Here is a 14,313-nt window from a genome sequence, read left to right as displayed (position 1 = left end):
TTTGGGGGGACAGGAAGGCAAGCCACCCTCCCATGAGTGAGTGTTTGGAGTTCTGGGAGGCAGCAGTGGGAGACTATGGCTAAAACATGGGCTGTAGAACCAGAAAGCCTGCTGGGATTTGGGTGTACGCCTCACCAACTGCCAGCCGTGGGCACCCAGCACTAGGTTCGGGGCCCTTACTATAAAACAGAGACAATGCAAGTCAGTCGGTGGGTGCCGAGCAAGATGCCTGGTGCACAGGAGGGACTGGGTAAGTGACAGTTACCATTCTCTGCTCTGAGGGTGACATTTAGTTGTTCTGGCTACAGGGGGAGATTGGACTGCCAGGCCCTCCAGGACATGATGGAGAGAAGGTGAGAGCAAACACTCCCAAACAAACCTCTGAAGATAGCCTTTGTCCTGAGAGAGTGGGGATAAGGAGCAGAAGGTTCTGGAAGAGGCCCAGGGATAAGCCTGTGGGGAAAGGCGCAGAGAAGAGGGAGGGGAGGGGGCAAGGCCACCCTGTAGAAGCCCAGGGGAGCCCCACAATGCTGGCCCCAGAAGGAGCCTTGCAGACCCTAGCTGGGCAGGGCTGGGCTGGGCAGGGCTGGGCTGGGCTGGGCTGGGCTGGGCTGGGCTGCTCTGGGCTGGGCTGGAGTCCCAGGGCCATGCCCATTCCCACAGGGAGTTGGACTAACTCTGTCTGATCCAGTTGAGCACCTAAGAGCCAGGTCCTATGACCTCCCATTCTTTCATCTCCATCAGTGTATCTAATCAGTGTTTTGAAATTTTCTAAAGGGACCTCGAGGCAAACCAGGAGACATGGGTCCTCCTGGCCCCCAAGGCCCCCCAGGAAAGACAGGGCCTGCAGGGGCGAAGGGAGAAGATGGACATACAGGCAGCCCAGGAGAGAAGGGGGCAAAAGGGGAGCCGGGGCAAGCAGGCTCACCGGTGAGTACCCAGATGGGCAGTCAGACTCACCCTTTGCATGTGCCACCCCCACCGTGACCCCAGCCACCTGGCTACCTCAGCAGCTGCAACTTATGGCCCGGGCTGGAAATCTGGATCCAGGAGTTGGGGGCGGGTAATTCACCTGAGTGTCCCATCAAGTCACTTTCTGAAGGCCATCTTCCCACCTCAGGAGTCCTGGGTCCTGTGCTATCATCTCCTGTCTATGTCCTTGGGAAAGTCACTGAACCTAGCAGAGCCTCCCTTTCTTTGTCTCTAAAATGGGGGTGGTAATGCCTGCTTGGATTAGGAAGGCGACGACGTCCTGGGTGTGAATGTGTCTTTTGGGAAAGCATGCAGGAGCCTTAGGCCCAGTCCAGCTTGGTGCTTGGCTGCTGAGTTGGCCCAGAAGCTTAGGCCTCAGTGGCCTGTGAAATGGGCGCCATCCCAGACACCTACCTTGGAGGAAGAGAGCCATGCATGCCACTATGGGTCACCTGGTGTGACGGCCTTGCACTTGACTGACAGAAATCTTTGTCAATCTGTAGGGTCTAGACGGCCCAACTGGGGAGAAAGGAGAACCAGGTGACCAAGGGAGACCTGGAGCGACAGGACTGCCTGGCCCAATTGGGCTCCCAGGATTTACAGTAAGGCCAAAGGGTGTTGCAGTTGTCACAGGCAATTATGGGTGAGGACACGTGAGCGGGAGTGACCCTCACTGCTGTCACCATCCTAGCGGGTACCTGGCACTGTCATGAGGTCACATTAACCCCAGCCTGGGGTGTCCTCTTGATGAGGAGCTACTCCCTGAGGGGCATCTGAACATGAACAGAGGTTCTGGCTCCCTCAACCCACAGCAGGGTGGCCTCTGTCTTTAGGTGCCAGACTTGCTCAAACGTGCTAGGATCTTAGACTTAGACTTTTCTCCTTCGGGGTAGAAAGTAATCTTAGATCTTACCAGGAACCCCTTGGCTGGGCCAGGCAGGCAGTGCATGGCCCCTGGAAATGGCTCCTCTGCTATGGGACATCTCCTGGGTGAGGGGGGTCCCTCATCGACCTCCCCAGTAGCCCTGGCTCTGTCTCTGGAGCCATATTCACTTTCTGTCACTGCATACCAAATCATCACAAATTTAGTGGTTTAACACGACACACACTTAGGTTCTCACAGTTCCTATGGGTCGAGTCCTGCCATAGGTTGGGCCTCCCACCCAAGGCCTCAAAAGGCCTCTGAAGGTGCCATGGAACCATACTCTCCCCTACTGCTGAGGTCCTCTGCTGTTGCATCTTTCAGTTCCTTGCTAGAGCAGCTCAGCTCCTGGAAGCTGCCTGCCAGCCGACATGCGGCCTTCCTACCGAAGGCAGCTCACGCTGCCATCACACGTTGCTTAATGACGTTTCAGTGGAGGATAGTCGCCATATACGATGGCGGTCCTGTCGTCCATATCCGCTAGCCTGGGTGTGGGGTAGGCTTCCCATCCAGGCTTGTGTAATTACACTGTGTGATGTTCACATAACGTGGAAAGGTGGGGCACATTTATCAGGACGTGGAAACCCCCTCATTAAGTGAAACATGACCATGCAGCAACTTGCTTTTTCAAATCCAAGGCCAGCAGGAACCTCTTAGTGTGAACCAGCAAGCCAGGGCCGCGTGTGTGTGTGTGTGTGTGTGTGTGCGTGTGCGCGTGTGTGTGACATAGGAGATATGTAATTTATAGAACATCTGTATGTGACAGTTAAGTTTCTAATATAATATAATCATGGAGCCCTATCCTAGCCCCTTTGCCATAGGGTTAGAAACAGGTCAGAGAAAGGCCCCTTTCTAGAGTGTATGCCCACAGGCTCCACGCGGACCATCAGCCTCAACTTCCACGTGAACACAGGCCCCTGCCCGGGCAGTCTTCGCCCTTCAGGCTGACTCCCTCCAAACATCCCGAACGTGCTGACTCCGAGGTCCAGTGTAGTCCCAGCCTGGCTTGTCACAGATCTGAAGGTGCATCTGTCCCAGCTCCCCTGAGTACTTTATCTACACTTTGGTGTTTTCTGCCCACAGGGGGAGAAAGGAGAACCCGGGGAGAAGGGCGACCCAGGAGTGGAGGTAGGTGGCGCCTGCTCCACCTGTGTCACAGGAGTTATTTGACAGGACAGAAAACATGAACCCCACCACTGCCTGACTTGGGAGGGGCAAGAAATTGAGCATTCACTGAGCCCATGTGGGATGACCCAGAACCTCTGGGCTGCTTTACCATCTTCCCACTAATCAGGTCCCTCAACCCCATTGCCAGAACACCCTCCATATTTTATTGATCGTTCTTCAAGGAGGTGCACCCACCCCCCCCACACACATCACCCCCAGCTGCTGCCATTCTAGTGCCCACTACAGTAAAGTTGACTTTTGGGGGGGCAGGATAGGTGTACAGTTCTATTAGTTTTAATACATGCATAGATTTGAATAGCCACTACCACAATCAAGATACATGGATTTGTTATTTATAATATAAATAAATGCAGCATACATTTTTGTTTAAGAAAATCATTTCTGAAGAGTATGTTCCCTGCAAGGAGACTTTAGTATTATGGAGCTGAAGTGTCCACAGGTCAGGGAAATTAGGGCTCCCCTATCTGCTCAGTGCAGGCCTTTCTCTGGTGGCTTGGCAGATGGGCCCCTGCCCTGGCCACACTCTGGTGGATTCTATCCCTGGGAGGAAAGTTGTCCAAGGAGAGCCCCAGAGCATAAGAAGGGTAACCAGCTCATAAAGGAGCAGGTAGGTTCCCTTCCTGCCTCTTGGGTGGGTGACTGTGGACATGGATGTCCACCCTCAGAATCTGCAATGAACACCATTCATGAGGAAGACAGCCCTGAGTTCCCCCATCTTCACTGTCCAGTCTGCATCTTTCCTACTTCAACCTGCCCTCAAGTGAGAGAACAGCAGTCTTTTACAAACCTGAGGGGAAGAATATTCTTCAGAAATATCTCAACCAATCCCCCATTACAGACAACCAGACAACCAGTCCCACTTCAAACTCAAATGCTTACAAGAGTCAGGCATGCAACAAATGAACACAAAGGTCCTAATTAAAGACAATAAGGATTGGTGGGGCCTGGGGTAAACTGACTTTATGCCCCACCTGGAGGGGAAAGCTCTTATTTAGCACCAGGCATTGTTGCCAGATTTTCTCATTTTTCAAGAAAATCTGGAAGAATAAACATTTTGAGAACAATTCCTGGCAATGTTTTTGTTTTTTTAACATTGTGCAGGCTAATGAGTTGCTATTAGTTTCTGGCCCGTCTTAAGCCTTCTTTGGCTAGATTGTAGTGGGAAATTCCTCCTCTGGCCATGCAACCCCTTGCTGGACCATGGATCATATCAGACAGCAGGATTACTTAGAGTAATTCAAAAGGATTAACCTCCTTTTGATTTCTAGGTTCCTGGACCACCAGGGCCAGAGGGGCCTCCTGGACCTCCGGTAAGTTTGGAAGGCTTGTCATTATCTCAGACCACTGTGACTGGGTCCCTAATGTCCCCTCTATGGCAGTCACTAGGTTCAACCTTAGTTCATTATCTCCCCCTCCCAGGGTGGAATTTTCTTGCCCTTTATAAACCCTTCCCTGCACCTGTTCCTTCACATATAAAACAGCCACTATTTTGTGACCCACTTGAAACTAGCCCCACTGGATTGGCCTTTCCGTGGTCACATATGGTAAGACAAGGCCTTTAAAGAGATCCCATTCCATTATACTTCAAGGTCCCCAAGCATGCTAAACCAGCAGACCTGGTCCTTGCCTCTGCAGAGCTCATGGTCCCATGGCACTGTGCCACCATGTCACTGGCAGAAGTAGCAATAGTAACAAAAACTGGCCAAGACTTGGTGGGAACTGCTATGTGCTAGACACTGACTGGCCTAAGTACTTTGTGTATATTAATTTATTTAGCTTCTGCTGTGACCCCTCTAATCTTCTCTTAATGAGATGCTGGGTCAGCTGTGATGGTCAAAGAGAGAATCTGTCAGTTCCTGGCTGGAGAAGGCTGGCTCAGACCCCACCCCCTTAGTGTTCCCTTCAACCTCCTTTGGGCCAGACCCCAGCCTAGGCTCTGCGCCCAAAGCCATTGCTCTTTTGTATCCAACTTATGGAAAAGCAGGGTGACTTAACCAAAAATGAAGTTCTGATGTGCCTTGTTTTGATTCCAAACGCAGGGGCTGCAAGGCATTCCTGGACCAAAGGTAAGAAAGATGCTGGGCTGGAAGGGGGGAAGGGCTGTAGCAGGGAGATCAGATACAATGGGAAGCACCTCAGAGATGGGTGGCCTCACTGAGCCCTCTCCTCCATGGAGCCATGCTCCACTCCAGCCAGTCGGGTCTGAGCAAGACAGAATTAAGTCCTATGGGCCTTTAACATTCATTATAGATACCAGCATGTTTTGAATTTAGAATTTTTCCATCCCCCAATCAACCCTGTAGAGTGACAAGTTGGATTCTCAGCAAAAGACAAAATCCTTTTCCCATGTAACCCACCCCAAACCCTTCACTCACCCTGAAGTGTAGGTGGGAGACAGGGACATAGCGTGGGGCCCCCTTCCAGGACCAAGCCCTCTGGACTCTGGTTGGAGACTCCCAATCTCCCCTACCCCAAAGCAATGGCACTTGCCATCTGCCCTGACATTCTTCAAGGAACTGCTGGGCAGATTCTTCTCCCAGCTAGTTGGGAGTTCATGGTGGCATCTCGGACATCTGCCAGCCACTCTCTGCAGGGTCCCAGTCTTTCTGCCATGCAAGCAGCTACCCATGCCAAAGCCTGACCTGGAGCTGCCCTGTCAGCTTGTCTCCAATCCCTCCATCCCATTCCCTTTGGGGACCTCACAGTCACTACAGGGAGACACAGGACTCTAACTGAGACAGAAGTCAGGCCAAGAAGTTGGATTCTGGAATCACCCCTGTGCCAGCCACCTCCACTCCCCCGCTCTCCCTCCTCAACCTGCCCCCTCCCTATTCCCAACTCCTTCCCCAGGACCCCAGAATGCAAGAATGAGTTGTCGGGGACATGCCTCTCTGTGATCGCCCATCTCCCTTTCCTTCAGGGGGAAGCAGGACTGGATGGAGCAAAAGGCGAACAGGGCGCCCAGGGGGAAAAAGGAGACCGAGGGCCTCTGGGACTACCCGTAAGTACCTGGCACCCAGCAAGACCATGAGGATCACCCAGCTGGGTGATCCTGATGAGGCCGGGGCTGCTGGACAGGGACCCTGGAGAAGGCTGCTGGAAAACAGCAGTCTTTAAAGTTTAAACAGCAGATTTAAAGTTGTAGCGTTCCAGAGCTCATATGGCTTTGCCTTCCCAATGAGCAAGACCATGGACTCTCTTACTGAGGGCCTCCTCTAGGCCAGGCCCTGGACTACATGCAGGGGACATGCAACTTTGAATAAGGCAGGGCCCCCAGCCCCAGGAGCACCAACTGGAGAGCTGGAGTGGCCTGAAACAGCCTTGAACCAACTTGCACTTGGTTCGGAGATAAGGTCTGCCTTCCGGACCAGTGAAATGCTCAGAGGACTAGAAGCATGGGCCAGTGGAATGTTCTCCTTCTTTCCTCCATTGCCCCAGAGAGAACCCAAAAGAGCTACTCTCTATTCTTAACACTGGTGACAACAGAAAAGGTCACTTGTAAAAAGGTTACTAGATTACCGGGATCGCTATTCTCCAAGATCTCTGGCCCCAGGTACCCCGGCTTACAGGTCCCAGGAGAGGATGGGGGTTGCTCAGACACATCTGCATTTCCAGATGTGGAGTCTGGGCTGGGCTAATCCCTTTGGCACAACTCTAGTAGCTGACGGCTCATCCCTGCCTCACCTACCTCCAGTGAGTGCACCCACCACCTTTCTAGAGCCCTGGGCTCCATCCTCCCACACACCTGAGTGAAGCTGGCACTTTCGTTTTGTTTGTCTTTTCAAGATCTGGAAGGACTTAGTCATCCATCTAGTCATTTTGCTGATGGATGGAGTTGAGTCACATGTGAAGTTGTGGCAGGGCCAGGTCAAAGGCTCTTCTTCCCCTCAGGTCACACCCTCACAAAGGGGTCTCCAGCCTCTGGGGTTTCCTCTGTCCCCAGCACAGGGCCGGTCCCACCCCAGGAAGCAGTAAAGAGCAAGGGAACAATGGGAATCCCAATTACCCTCTTGGCAGAGCCCACAGGTCTCGTTAATATAATCTCAGCAACCAAACAGCAAGAGCAAAAGGTATGATTACACCTCATTAGTGCATCAGTGTAGGACTATTTAAGGAGTTGATTTGCTTGGCAAGCTACAGAAAACTAATGACTTTAGCAGACGTTTTCCCATGTCTTCGGCTGTGTCTGGAATGATGAAGTACTCCTTACATTTAAAGGGTCTTCCTGCCTTCGAACTCAACCACAAATCTCTCTTTGTCCACCTTCGTGGCCCCAACTACACAAGTGAATGTTGGAGAATTCAGTTAGAGGTTGAAATGCAAATGGCACAGAGACCTAATAGGTAATATAAACACAGAAAATGCCAGAGGAGAAACAATAGTACTTAATCTACCTTTAATTTTTCAACTTTTGATAGAGACATGGACACAAAGAAATACTTTTCTACCTTAAGAAAACAACAGAGCAAGATATTCATAAACTGCAATTAATCTGGACTTTGGAGATACAATAGGGAGTGGTAGGGACGATGGTCCACTAAAGACCTTTTGTCCCTTCTAAAGGGAAAAAGCTCAACTGACAGTTGTCTTCAGAGAACAAGGGTCCAGTATTTAGATCTACTAATTTTTCAAAGGAAGCTGGACATCTGGTATTTTATATAAAATCTGCCTGTTTCCTAACACTAAATCAAAATTATTTTCAGTACTGCAGATCCTACAAAGTATTTCAATGGCCTACATATGGCCTAAAAGTCTCCAGTTTGTGCCTTCTGTTCCAGACCTCTCAGTGTAATTCAGTGTGTTAATGCAGCAAAGACAGAGTATGTGATGATTTAGTTCACATCCTATTTTTAGGCTTTACCTCAACGTTATATTTCCTATTGCAACAGCCTGTTCCCCCATTGATGTCCATTGGGTTTCTCCTCCTTGCCCTAAAGAGGTGGCTCTCAACATTGGCTGCATGATGGAATCTCCTGGAGTTTCTCAAACATGCCACTGCCCAGGCCCCACTCTTGGAGACTGATTGAATTGGGCTGGGGTGGGGCCCAGGTGTCTGTTATTTAACATCATCCCAGGAGATTCTGAGGTTTCAGCCAGAAGTTGATAACCTCTGCTTTCTAGGCCACTCAGTCAAGATCAGTCCCAGAATTATGAGGTCCTAAAACTGAGAAGAAGTCCCCATAGGAGCCTTCTCTCTAACACCCTTTCCCCTGGAGGAAGCACCTCCCAGCCCTCCCGTTCCTGAGAGTGTTCCCCCACCTTTAAAATCCTAAGGCTTAGACTCACTCCCAAGGCTCCATTGGATGCCATTTTCAAGCACTCCGCCCCTCCTGGGATAGAGTATCCCCCTACTTTCTGGTTCCCCTGGTTTGTCACATTGGAATCAGTAGATAATTTCCCCCTGGTTCTCCTGGGTGGGAGGCAGGGGCAGCTTCACAGCCCAGCATTAGAGCAAGAGCTCCCATTCCCACGGTCTATCACTGGATGCTTCCCAGCAAGTGGGGGCTAATAGCAGCCCTCTTACCAGCCAGTTTCCTGCAGGGGATGCATGGTCTTATACCTCTGCCCTAGTCAGCTGCCCCCACAGCATTTTTCTATAAAAGAACCCTTGTCTGGGATGATATGAATGGGATGAGTTTGTATTATGCTTTGCCAACTGAAAAGCACCAAAGAACTATCTGGCATCATTCCTATGATCATTTGAGGCCCACCTCCTGCCACCTAAGGTAGAAGAAGGTTGAATCAAAGGTAGGCCAGCCTCTTCCCAGCCTTCAAAGCCTCTCGGGATCGCCCTAGTGGCCAACTCTCATCAGCAATGCCAAAGAGGCTGGAAGACCCCCCTCACCTGCACCCCCTTCGCCACAGAGGACTCCCCAGTGAGTCCGGCCCTGGGAAGGATGTGCTAGCTCTGGTTCCAGACACCATTCCATGAATTCATTTCTGTACCCCTTTCTCGGGAGCACTGCACCCCCTTGGCAGAGGAGTTTCTGGGCCGGGGACAGAGAGGACAGAGGGGAGCAGGGGGCACAGAGGATCAGCACAGCCTCTGCTCTGACCTCCACCCAGCCTGCTCCGCAGTCGGCCACACTGCACTCAGCGTCTCCATGTTTTTGTTGGTTTTCATGTGAATACCGTTCCCCGTCCTCCCAAGCTTATTTCTCCCGTTTTGTTTGATTACCAGCATGTATGTCTGTCCAGAGTCACTGCTTCACTCACCTCTTCCCTCCCGGTCCCTTTTTCTCCCTCCCCCTCCTCCCTTCCCCTTCTTTTGGTCCAACTGTTCCCTTTGTCCAGGGAGCTTCAGGTTTGGACGGCAGGCCTGGGCCACCGGTGAGTGTCTTCTCCATTACCCCTCCCCTCCCCCCCTCCCCCATCCCTGGCCCTGCGCCCTCTCGTCTGCCCCACTGTGGCCTTGTTTCCCCAGTGAGTCATGCCTTACCCCACCACTGACACCAGAAAGGTGCCCCATGCTCAGTCCCAAAGTGCATGTTCAGGTGTCTTGACCAAAGACAGCTGGCCTCCATCTGAACCCCCTGTCCAGAGTTTGCACTCAGGGTTCTCACATCTGAATTTCCAGACCACTAGATGCAGGATGAGAGGCTGCTGGAGCGGCACAGGGAACCCAGCCTGCAGGTTGGGGCCATGACTCACCCCCGCAAAAGCAACAGTGTCTGTATGTGCCCCATCATGCTGTGTCGTCTTCATGCTGTGAGCTCTGTCCCTCTCCTTTCTGCCCACAAAGGCTTCCTGGTCCTGTGTAGCCACCAGTACAGTGTGTTGGGGTGGGGGCAACTCTGACAGGTCAGGACAGGCGTAGTGTATAGGGACTCACAGCCCAGTCCCAGCTCAGTGTTCTGTGGTCATGTTACAGCCACAGTTGTCCTGCAGCCCCCAAGGGGGTTACTACAGAGAAAGGACACCTGGGTCCTCTCTTTTTTCAATCTTCCTGATTCCAGAAAACAGGCATTCCCTACTCATGACTGAAAAAGCACCTGGCCCTTTGTGAGACTGACAGCTCAAACATCAGAGAAAATGTCCCTTCTCTCTCCCTCCCAGCCCCCTCCCGAGCCCCCTGTGAGGTCTTCAGGGCCGTGGCCCTCCACCTAAGCCTGTCACCTCCCCACACTGTTCAGATCACTGATCATCAGTGATCTGTGATCTAGGGGCTAGACTTCCCTGCTCGGAAGTCCTAACCAGAATTATATGTGTCCCCGGCCATTCCAGCCAGAATTGGGGTTCTGTCCTTGAGGCCACAGATGCATGATCTACACAGAAGATGAGATTCTCATGAACTGGCTTAAGTGACACTCAGACAGGGTAAAGGGAGATGTCAATGCACAAAGGCGACAGGCCTTCCTGGGGTCCTGGAGGGGTGCTCAGAACAGATAACAACAGAAAGCTAGAGCACTTAGAGCAAGAAGCCCGAGAGCAACCCCATTCAGCCTTGCCCTATGGGTGCCTGTTCTGTGCCTTCACAAGGAAGAAGAGGTGACATAGCTGGCCCAAGATGACATCTTTTCTGAACCCTTCCCTGCCATGCATTTATGGAGCTGACCCTGTGGACTCCCATACAGAGAACACACCCTTTTTTTGCGGGCTTGGTCATGGCTTTGCTCCTCCACCATATGCCCTGCCCTCCCTTTCCATCCTCCTTGCACCCAGCACACCTGCCCCAGGTGGCCAGTCAGAGCTGGGGGCTGATCTGTGGCTGGAATCAGAGAAACCAAGACTTTCCTCTCGAGTGCTTTATTCCACTCATATTGGACAGAAGTGAGCACACCAAATTCACACGCCCTTGGACCTGAGGTTTTCTATTTCTCATAAAGTTAGTATCATAATCTTCGAGGGAAAAAAATGTTTATGGTAAACATAATCCTGCCCTGCTGTACTAACATTTGTGGGACACTTCCTCAGTGCCAGCCCCGGCACCGGATGTGTGACATGCATTCGTCCTCTTAACCCGGAGATGGCCTGGGAGCAGACTCGGTATCATCCCCATTTTACAGGTGGGAAAACTGAACCTCAGAGTGGCCAAGAAACCTCCCCAACATGGCAGAGTTCACAGGCCTTCCGAGGCAGGACCTGGGGAGTCATCCAAGGACTGGGGAGTCCTGATCCGAACCATTTCCTTGATCTGGCCACTTGTTACCTAATGTGCTCATGTCACAGACACCCTCAACATTCCCCTTCCCTCACAGTTGCACAGAGGGCACCAAGAACACCTGATTGCTCTTTTTTTCCTCTTTTAATACATAAAGAAATCAACATTTCCCCACTTGCTCACACCCCCTTTCACAACTACCCCCAGAACATCGGGAACCACCCACAGACCCAGCCGCACGTCCTCGTGTCTGAACAGGAAGTATAAACACCGAGGCAGAGCCATAGGAAGCCCTGGAATCAGACTCTGTCTAGTTGGCTGTAAACAGGGAACATGGGGAGGTGTTCACGCCATAGTTTAAGCCCTGCTCCAACTCCCTTTGCCCCCCAGCCCCCCCTGCTAGGCCAGTGTCAGCACCTCTGAAGCGTACTAATTCACTCTCAATCCAGCCTGGGACTGGGGGAAGCCTGGGAGCGGGGAGAGAAGGCCCTGGCAGAGGCTGAAGGTGGCGGGGACTGCCGTGGGGGCGGTGGGGTGGGCTGTGGCTGAATGACCCCCCCCCCACGCCTGCCTCTGTGTGTGCGTTTGCATCGGTCTCTGTGGCATGAAGACCCTCCTGCTGCATGTGGAGCTGCGACAGCAAAGGTGCAGCCCCAGCTCCCCCACCCCTGGGATGGCATCAACTCCCTCCCAAGCGCTTCTGGGAGCAAACTAAGCAACCGTTCTCCTACCGTTTTCAGCCTTGGCAAGCTTGGCTGTGAAGCAAAGGGTTTCCTTCCTCAAATCTGGCTCTGAGGCAGGGGGAGGTGCTCTCTCCCCGAGGCCCCCAACCCAAACAGGAACACCGTCCAGTCAAATGAATGACTGCCCTCAACGAGCCTGGCCTCGCCAACCCTGAAAACTGGGCCTCTGGACCTTGCTCTTCTCCAGGCATTGGGAGGGGCTCCCAGGACTCCCTCAAAGTCAGGATCCTCACCTTTGCTTTCCTTCACCTCCCCAGGGTACTCCAGGACCAATTGGAGTTCCAGGCCCAGCAGGACCAAAGGGCGAGAGGGTGAGTACTCAACGAGCTGGGAACAGGGTGACCAGGAGGAGGGGACAGGGCCCTCAGCCCTGGCGCCTGGCACCCCAGGGCCACCAAGCCAGACACAACAGTCCCAACTCTCACTCCGTCTTCCTAGACCAGCCAGCACGTCATTTGTCTGTCCTAGTGACCCTCACAATATCCTGTGGGGGAGTTAACTGAGTGCTCAGTTTTGTATCTATGAAGGGAGTTTCCTCCACTTGGCTTCTGGCCACCTGGTGTCAGTCACAGGCTCAACCTGGCAACTCCCACGTGCTGCTGTCACCAGACACTCATGAGCTTAGAGACAGCATGGACTGAAGTGCCAGGTGTATTAAAACACTGGGGGCACGGCAAGAAATCAAGAGGCTGTGCAGTGGGCCAGCTCCCACCGGCACTGTCTCCCCAGGCCCACACAAGGTTAGAGTGGAGGCATGGGCATTACCTGTTCCTAGCCAGAGCCTGCTGCCACATGTTCAGGGCTTGAGATCCCAGATCTGGGCCTCTGAGTGGGCATCACCCAGCTCTCTGCTGTGTGAGCAGCTCTCCCTTCACTCTTGCCCCACCCCAACCTGGCTCCATCAGGGAGGCTCTGCTCCCTTACCCTTGGACAGCACAGATGGAGTTGGGGAGCTCCTGGAGCTGAGCATAGGATTCCCAGAGATCACCACTCCTGTGGGGAACCAGGATGGCTGCCCTGAGGACCAACATTTGCAACTTGAAAGAAGAAAGCAAAGCTCTTTCTCATCCCTTTCCTCTCCCCTGCTATCCTACCCATGTCCATTTAGCCTCTTTGTTCCCCTCCTTGCAGACACTGCCTGGTCGTTCTAGAGGGCCTTGGGGAAAGGCTCTTCAGGAGGGAGGAGGAGGACTTTAAACCCCCTCTCCCTGAGCAGAGTCCCTGCCAGTCACCCCTCTCCTCAGCCTCGCTTTCTGGAGGGCTCTTCTAGGGGATGGAGACACTACCTGGGTTTCATAGGGAAACAGAAAGTGGTTGATGGGAAGTTGTTCACCTGTCAGGGAGGGCTCATGGGTTTCTTTCTCTTGTTTCAGGGCAGCAAAGGCGACCCTGGGATGACAGGACCAATGGGAGCGGCTGGGCTTCCTGTAAGTCTCATGGGCTCAGAGGCATCTCTCCACCCATCTCTGCCCCCCAACTACAACACTATCACAACGAAATACCCAGAGTCTGCTGCAAAATATCTAGGGCCAAGTGCGAATTTCACTTCTGTGACAGAGGAAGTTGCCCACAGTCAGCTGGTCCACATGCTAGAACTTCCCTGCTGGACACTGCTTGAGGGAACTCGGGAACACAAAAGTCCCCCTGTTGGGGAACCAGGTCCTTGGCCACATGGAGCATGCCATGAGCCCCTTCCACTCTAAGCCTCGAGTTCTGGGCAGAGGGGAGTCTCACCATCAACATGCGGCAGAATCACATGGATCATGGCAATGCAAGAAGCGGATGCTTCACGGGGGCTGCAGCTTGCCTGGGGAGCCAGCTTTCTACCTGTACCAGTCTTCCTGTTGCTGTATTAGGAGAGAGTCAGGACTTTTGCTTCCCACTGAATGTTGTACAGCTGTTTGCTGGTGCCATGCTTACTGCTCGGGTGGCTTGGCTTGGGCTACGTAGCAGCTCCAGCCCGTCTTGGCCTGTGCTCATTGCCCTGCTGAGGACATGGGTAGCAGCTCACACCTTGAAAAGAGAGTCTGATAAGCTTTGGACTCAGTTTTCTAGCAAGAGCCTGGAAAGAGAGTTCCGTGAACACCTGCTCTCCCGCACCACGAAGAACTTTTGGTGCCCATATTGTGTCCTCAGAACCCACCACTCCTCCAGGGTGGACATCTAGAAGGACACAGCCACAGGCCAGGCCGCTGGCTGCCAAACCAGAAAATCTAAGCCGTGTCCTTAGCTTTGCCCATAACTCATTGTTAGCCTCTAGGTCAAGTTCCTTGAGTAGTTTTCTTCTTTGTCTCCCTTCTGTAAAGCAGGGATAATTGGGACTGTCTCCAGCGACTCGGGCATCAGTAAAGAGCCTTATGAGCCTGCAAGGAAGGACTGGATGGTCA

The 14,313-nt window shown here is 52.7% G+C and overlaps 1 protein-coding gene across 1 annotated transcript in view; it reads left to right on the top strand.

The window, feature by feature from the left end:
- The window catches only part of COL13A1 (collagen type XIII alpha 1 chain), a 78,007-nt gene that overhangs the window by 52,055 nt on the left and 11,639 nt on the right, over positions 1-14,313 (top strand). The window contains exons 25-34 of the mRNA XM_037497686.2: positions 309-353; positions 778-930; positions 1,476-1,574; positions 2,978-3,022; positions 4,351-4,392; positions 5,122-5,148; positions 6,003-6,083; positions 9,377-9,412; positions 12,184-12,237; positions 13,300-13,353. Of these exons, the coding sequence (XP_037353583.2) occupies positions 309-353; positions 778-930; positions 1,476-1,574; positions 2,978-3,022; positions 4,351-4,392; positions 5,122-5,148; positions 6,003-6,083; positions 9,377-9,412; positions 12,184-12,237; positions 13,300-13,353 (636 nt within the window). The remainder of the gene's footprint in view (positions 1-308; positions 354-777; positions 931-1,475; positions 1,575-2,977; positions 3,023-4,350; positions 4,393-5,121; positions 5,149-6,002; positions 6,084-9,376; positions 9,413-12,183; positions 12,238-13,299; positions 13,354-14,313) is intronic.

The sequence above is a fragment of the Talpa occidentalis genome, unplaced genomic scaffold, assembly GCF_014898055.3.
Source record: "Talpa occidentalis isolate TD23 unplaced genomic scaffold, MPIMG_talOcc4v2.1 talOcc4.8, whole genome shotgun sequence".
NCBI lineage: Eukaryota > Metazoa > Chordata > Mammalia > Eulipotyphla > Talpidae > Talpa > Talpa occidentalis.
The sequence above is the reverse complement of the archived record's forward strand: the minus strand, read 5'-3'. Positions and strand labels throughout refer to the sequence as shown.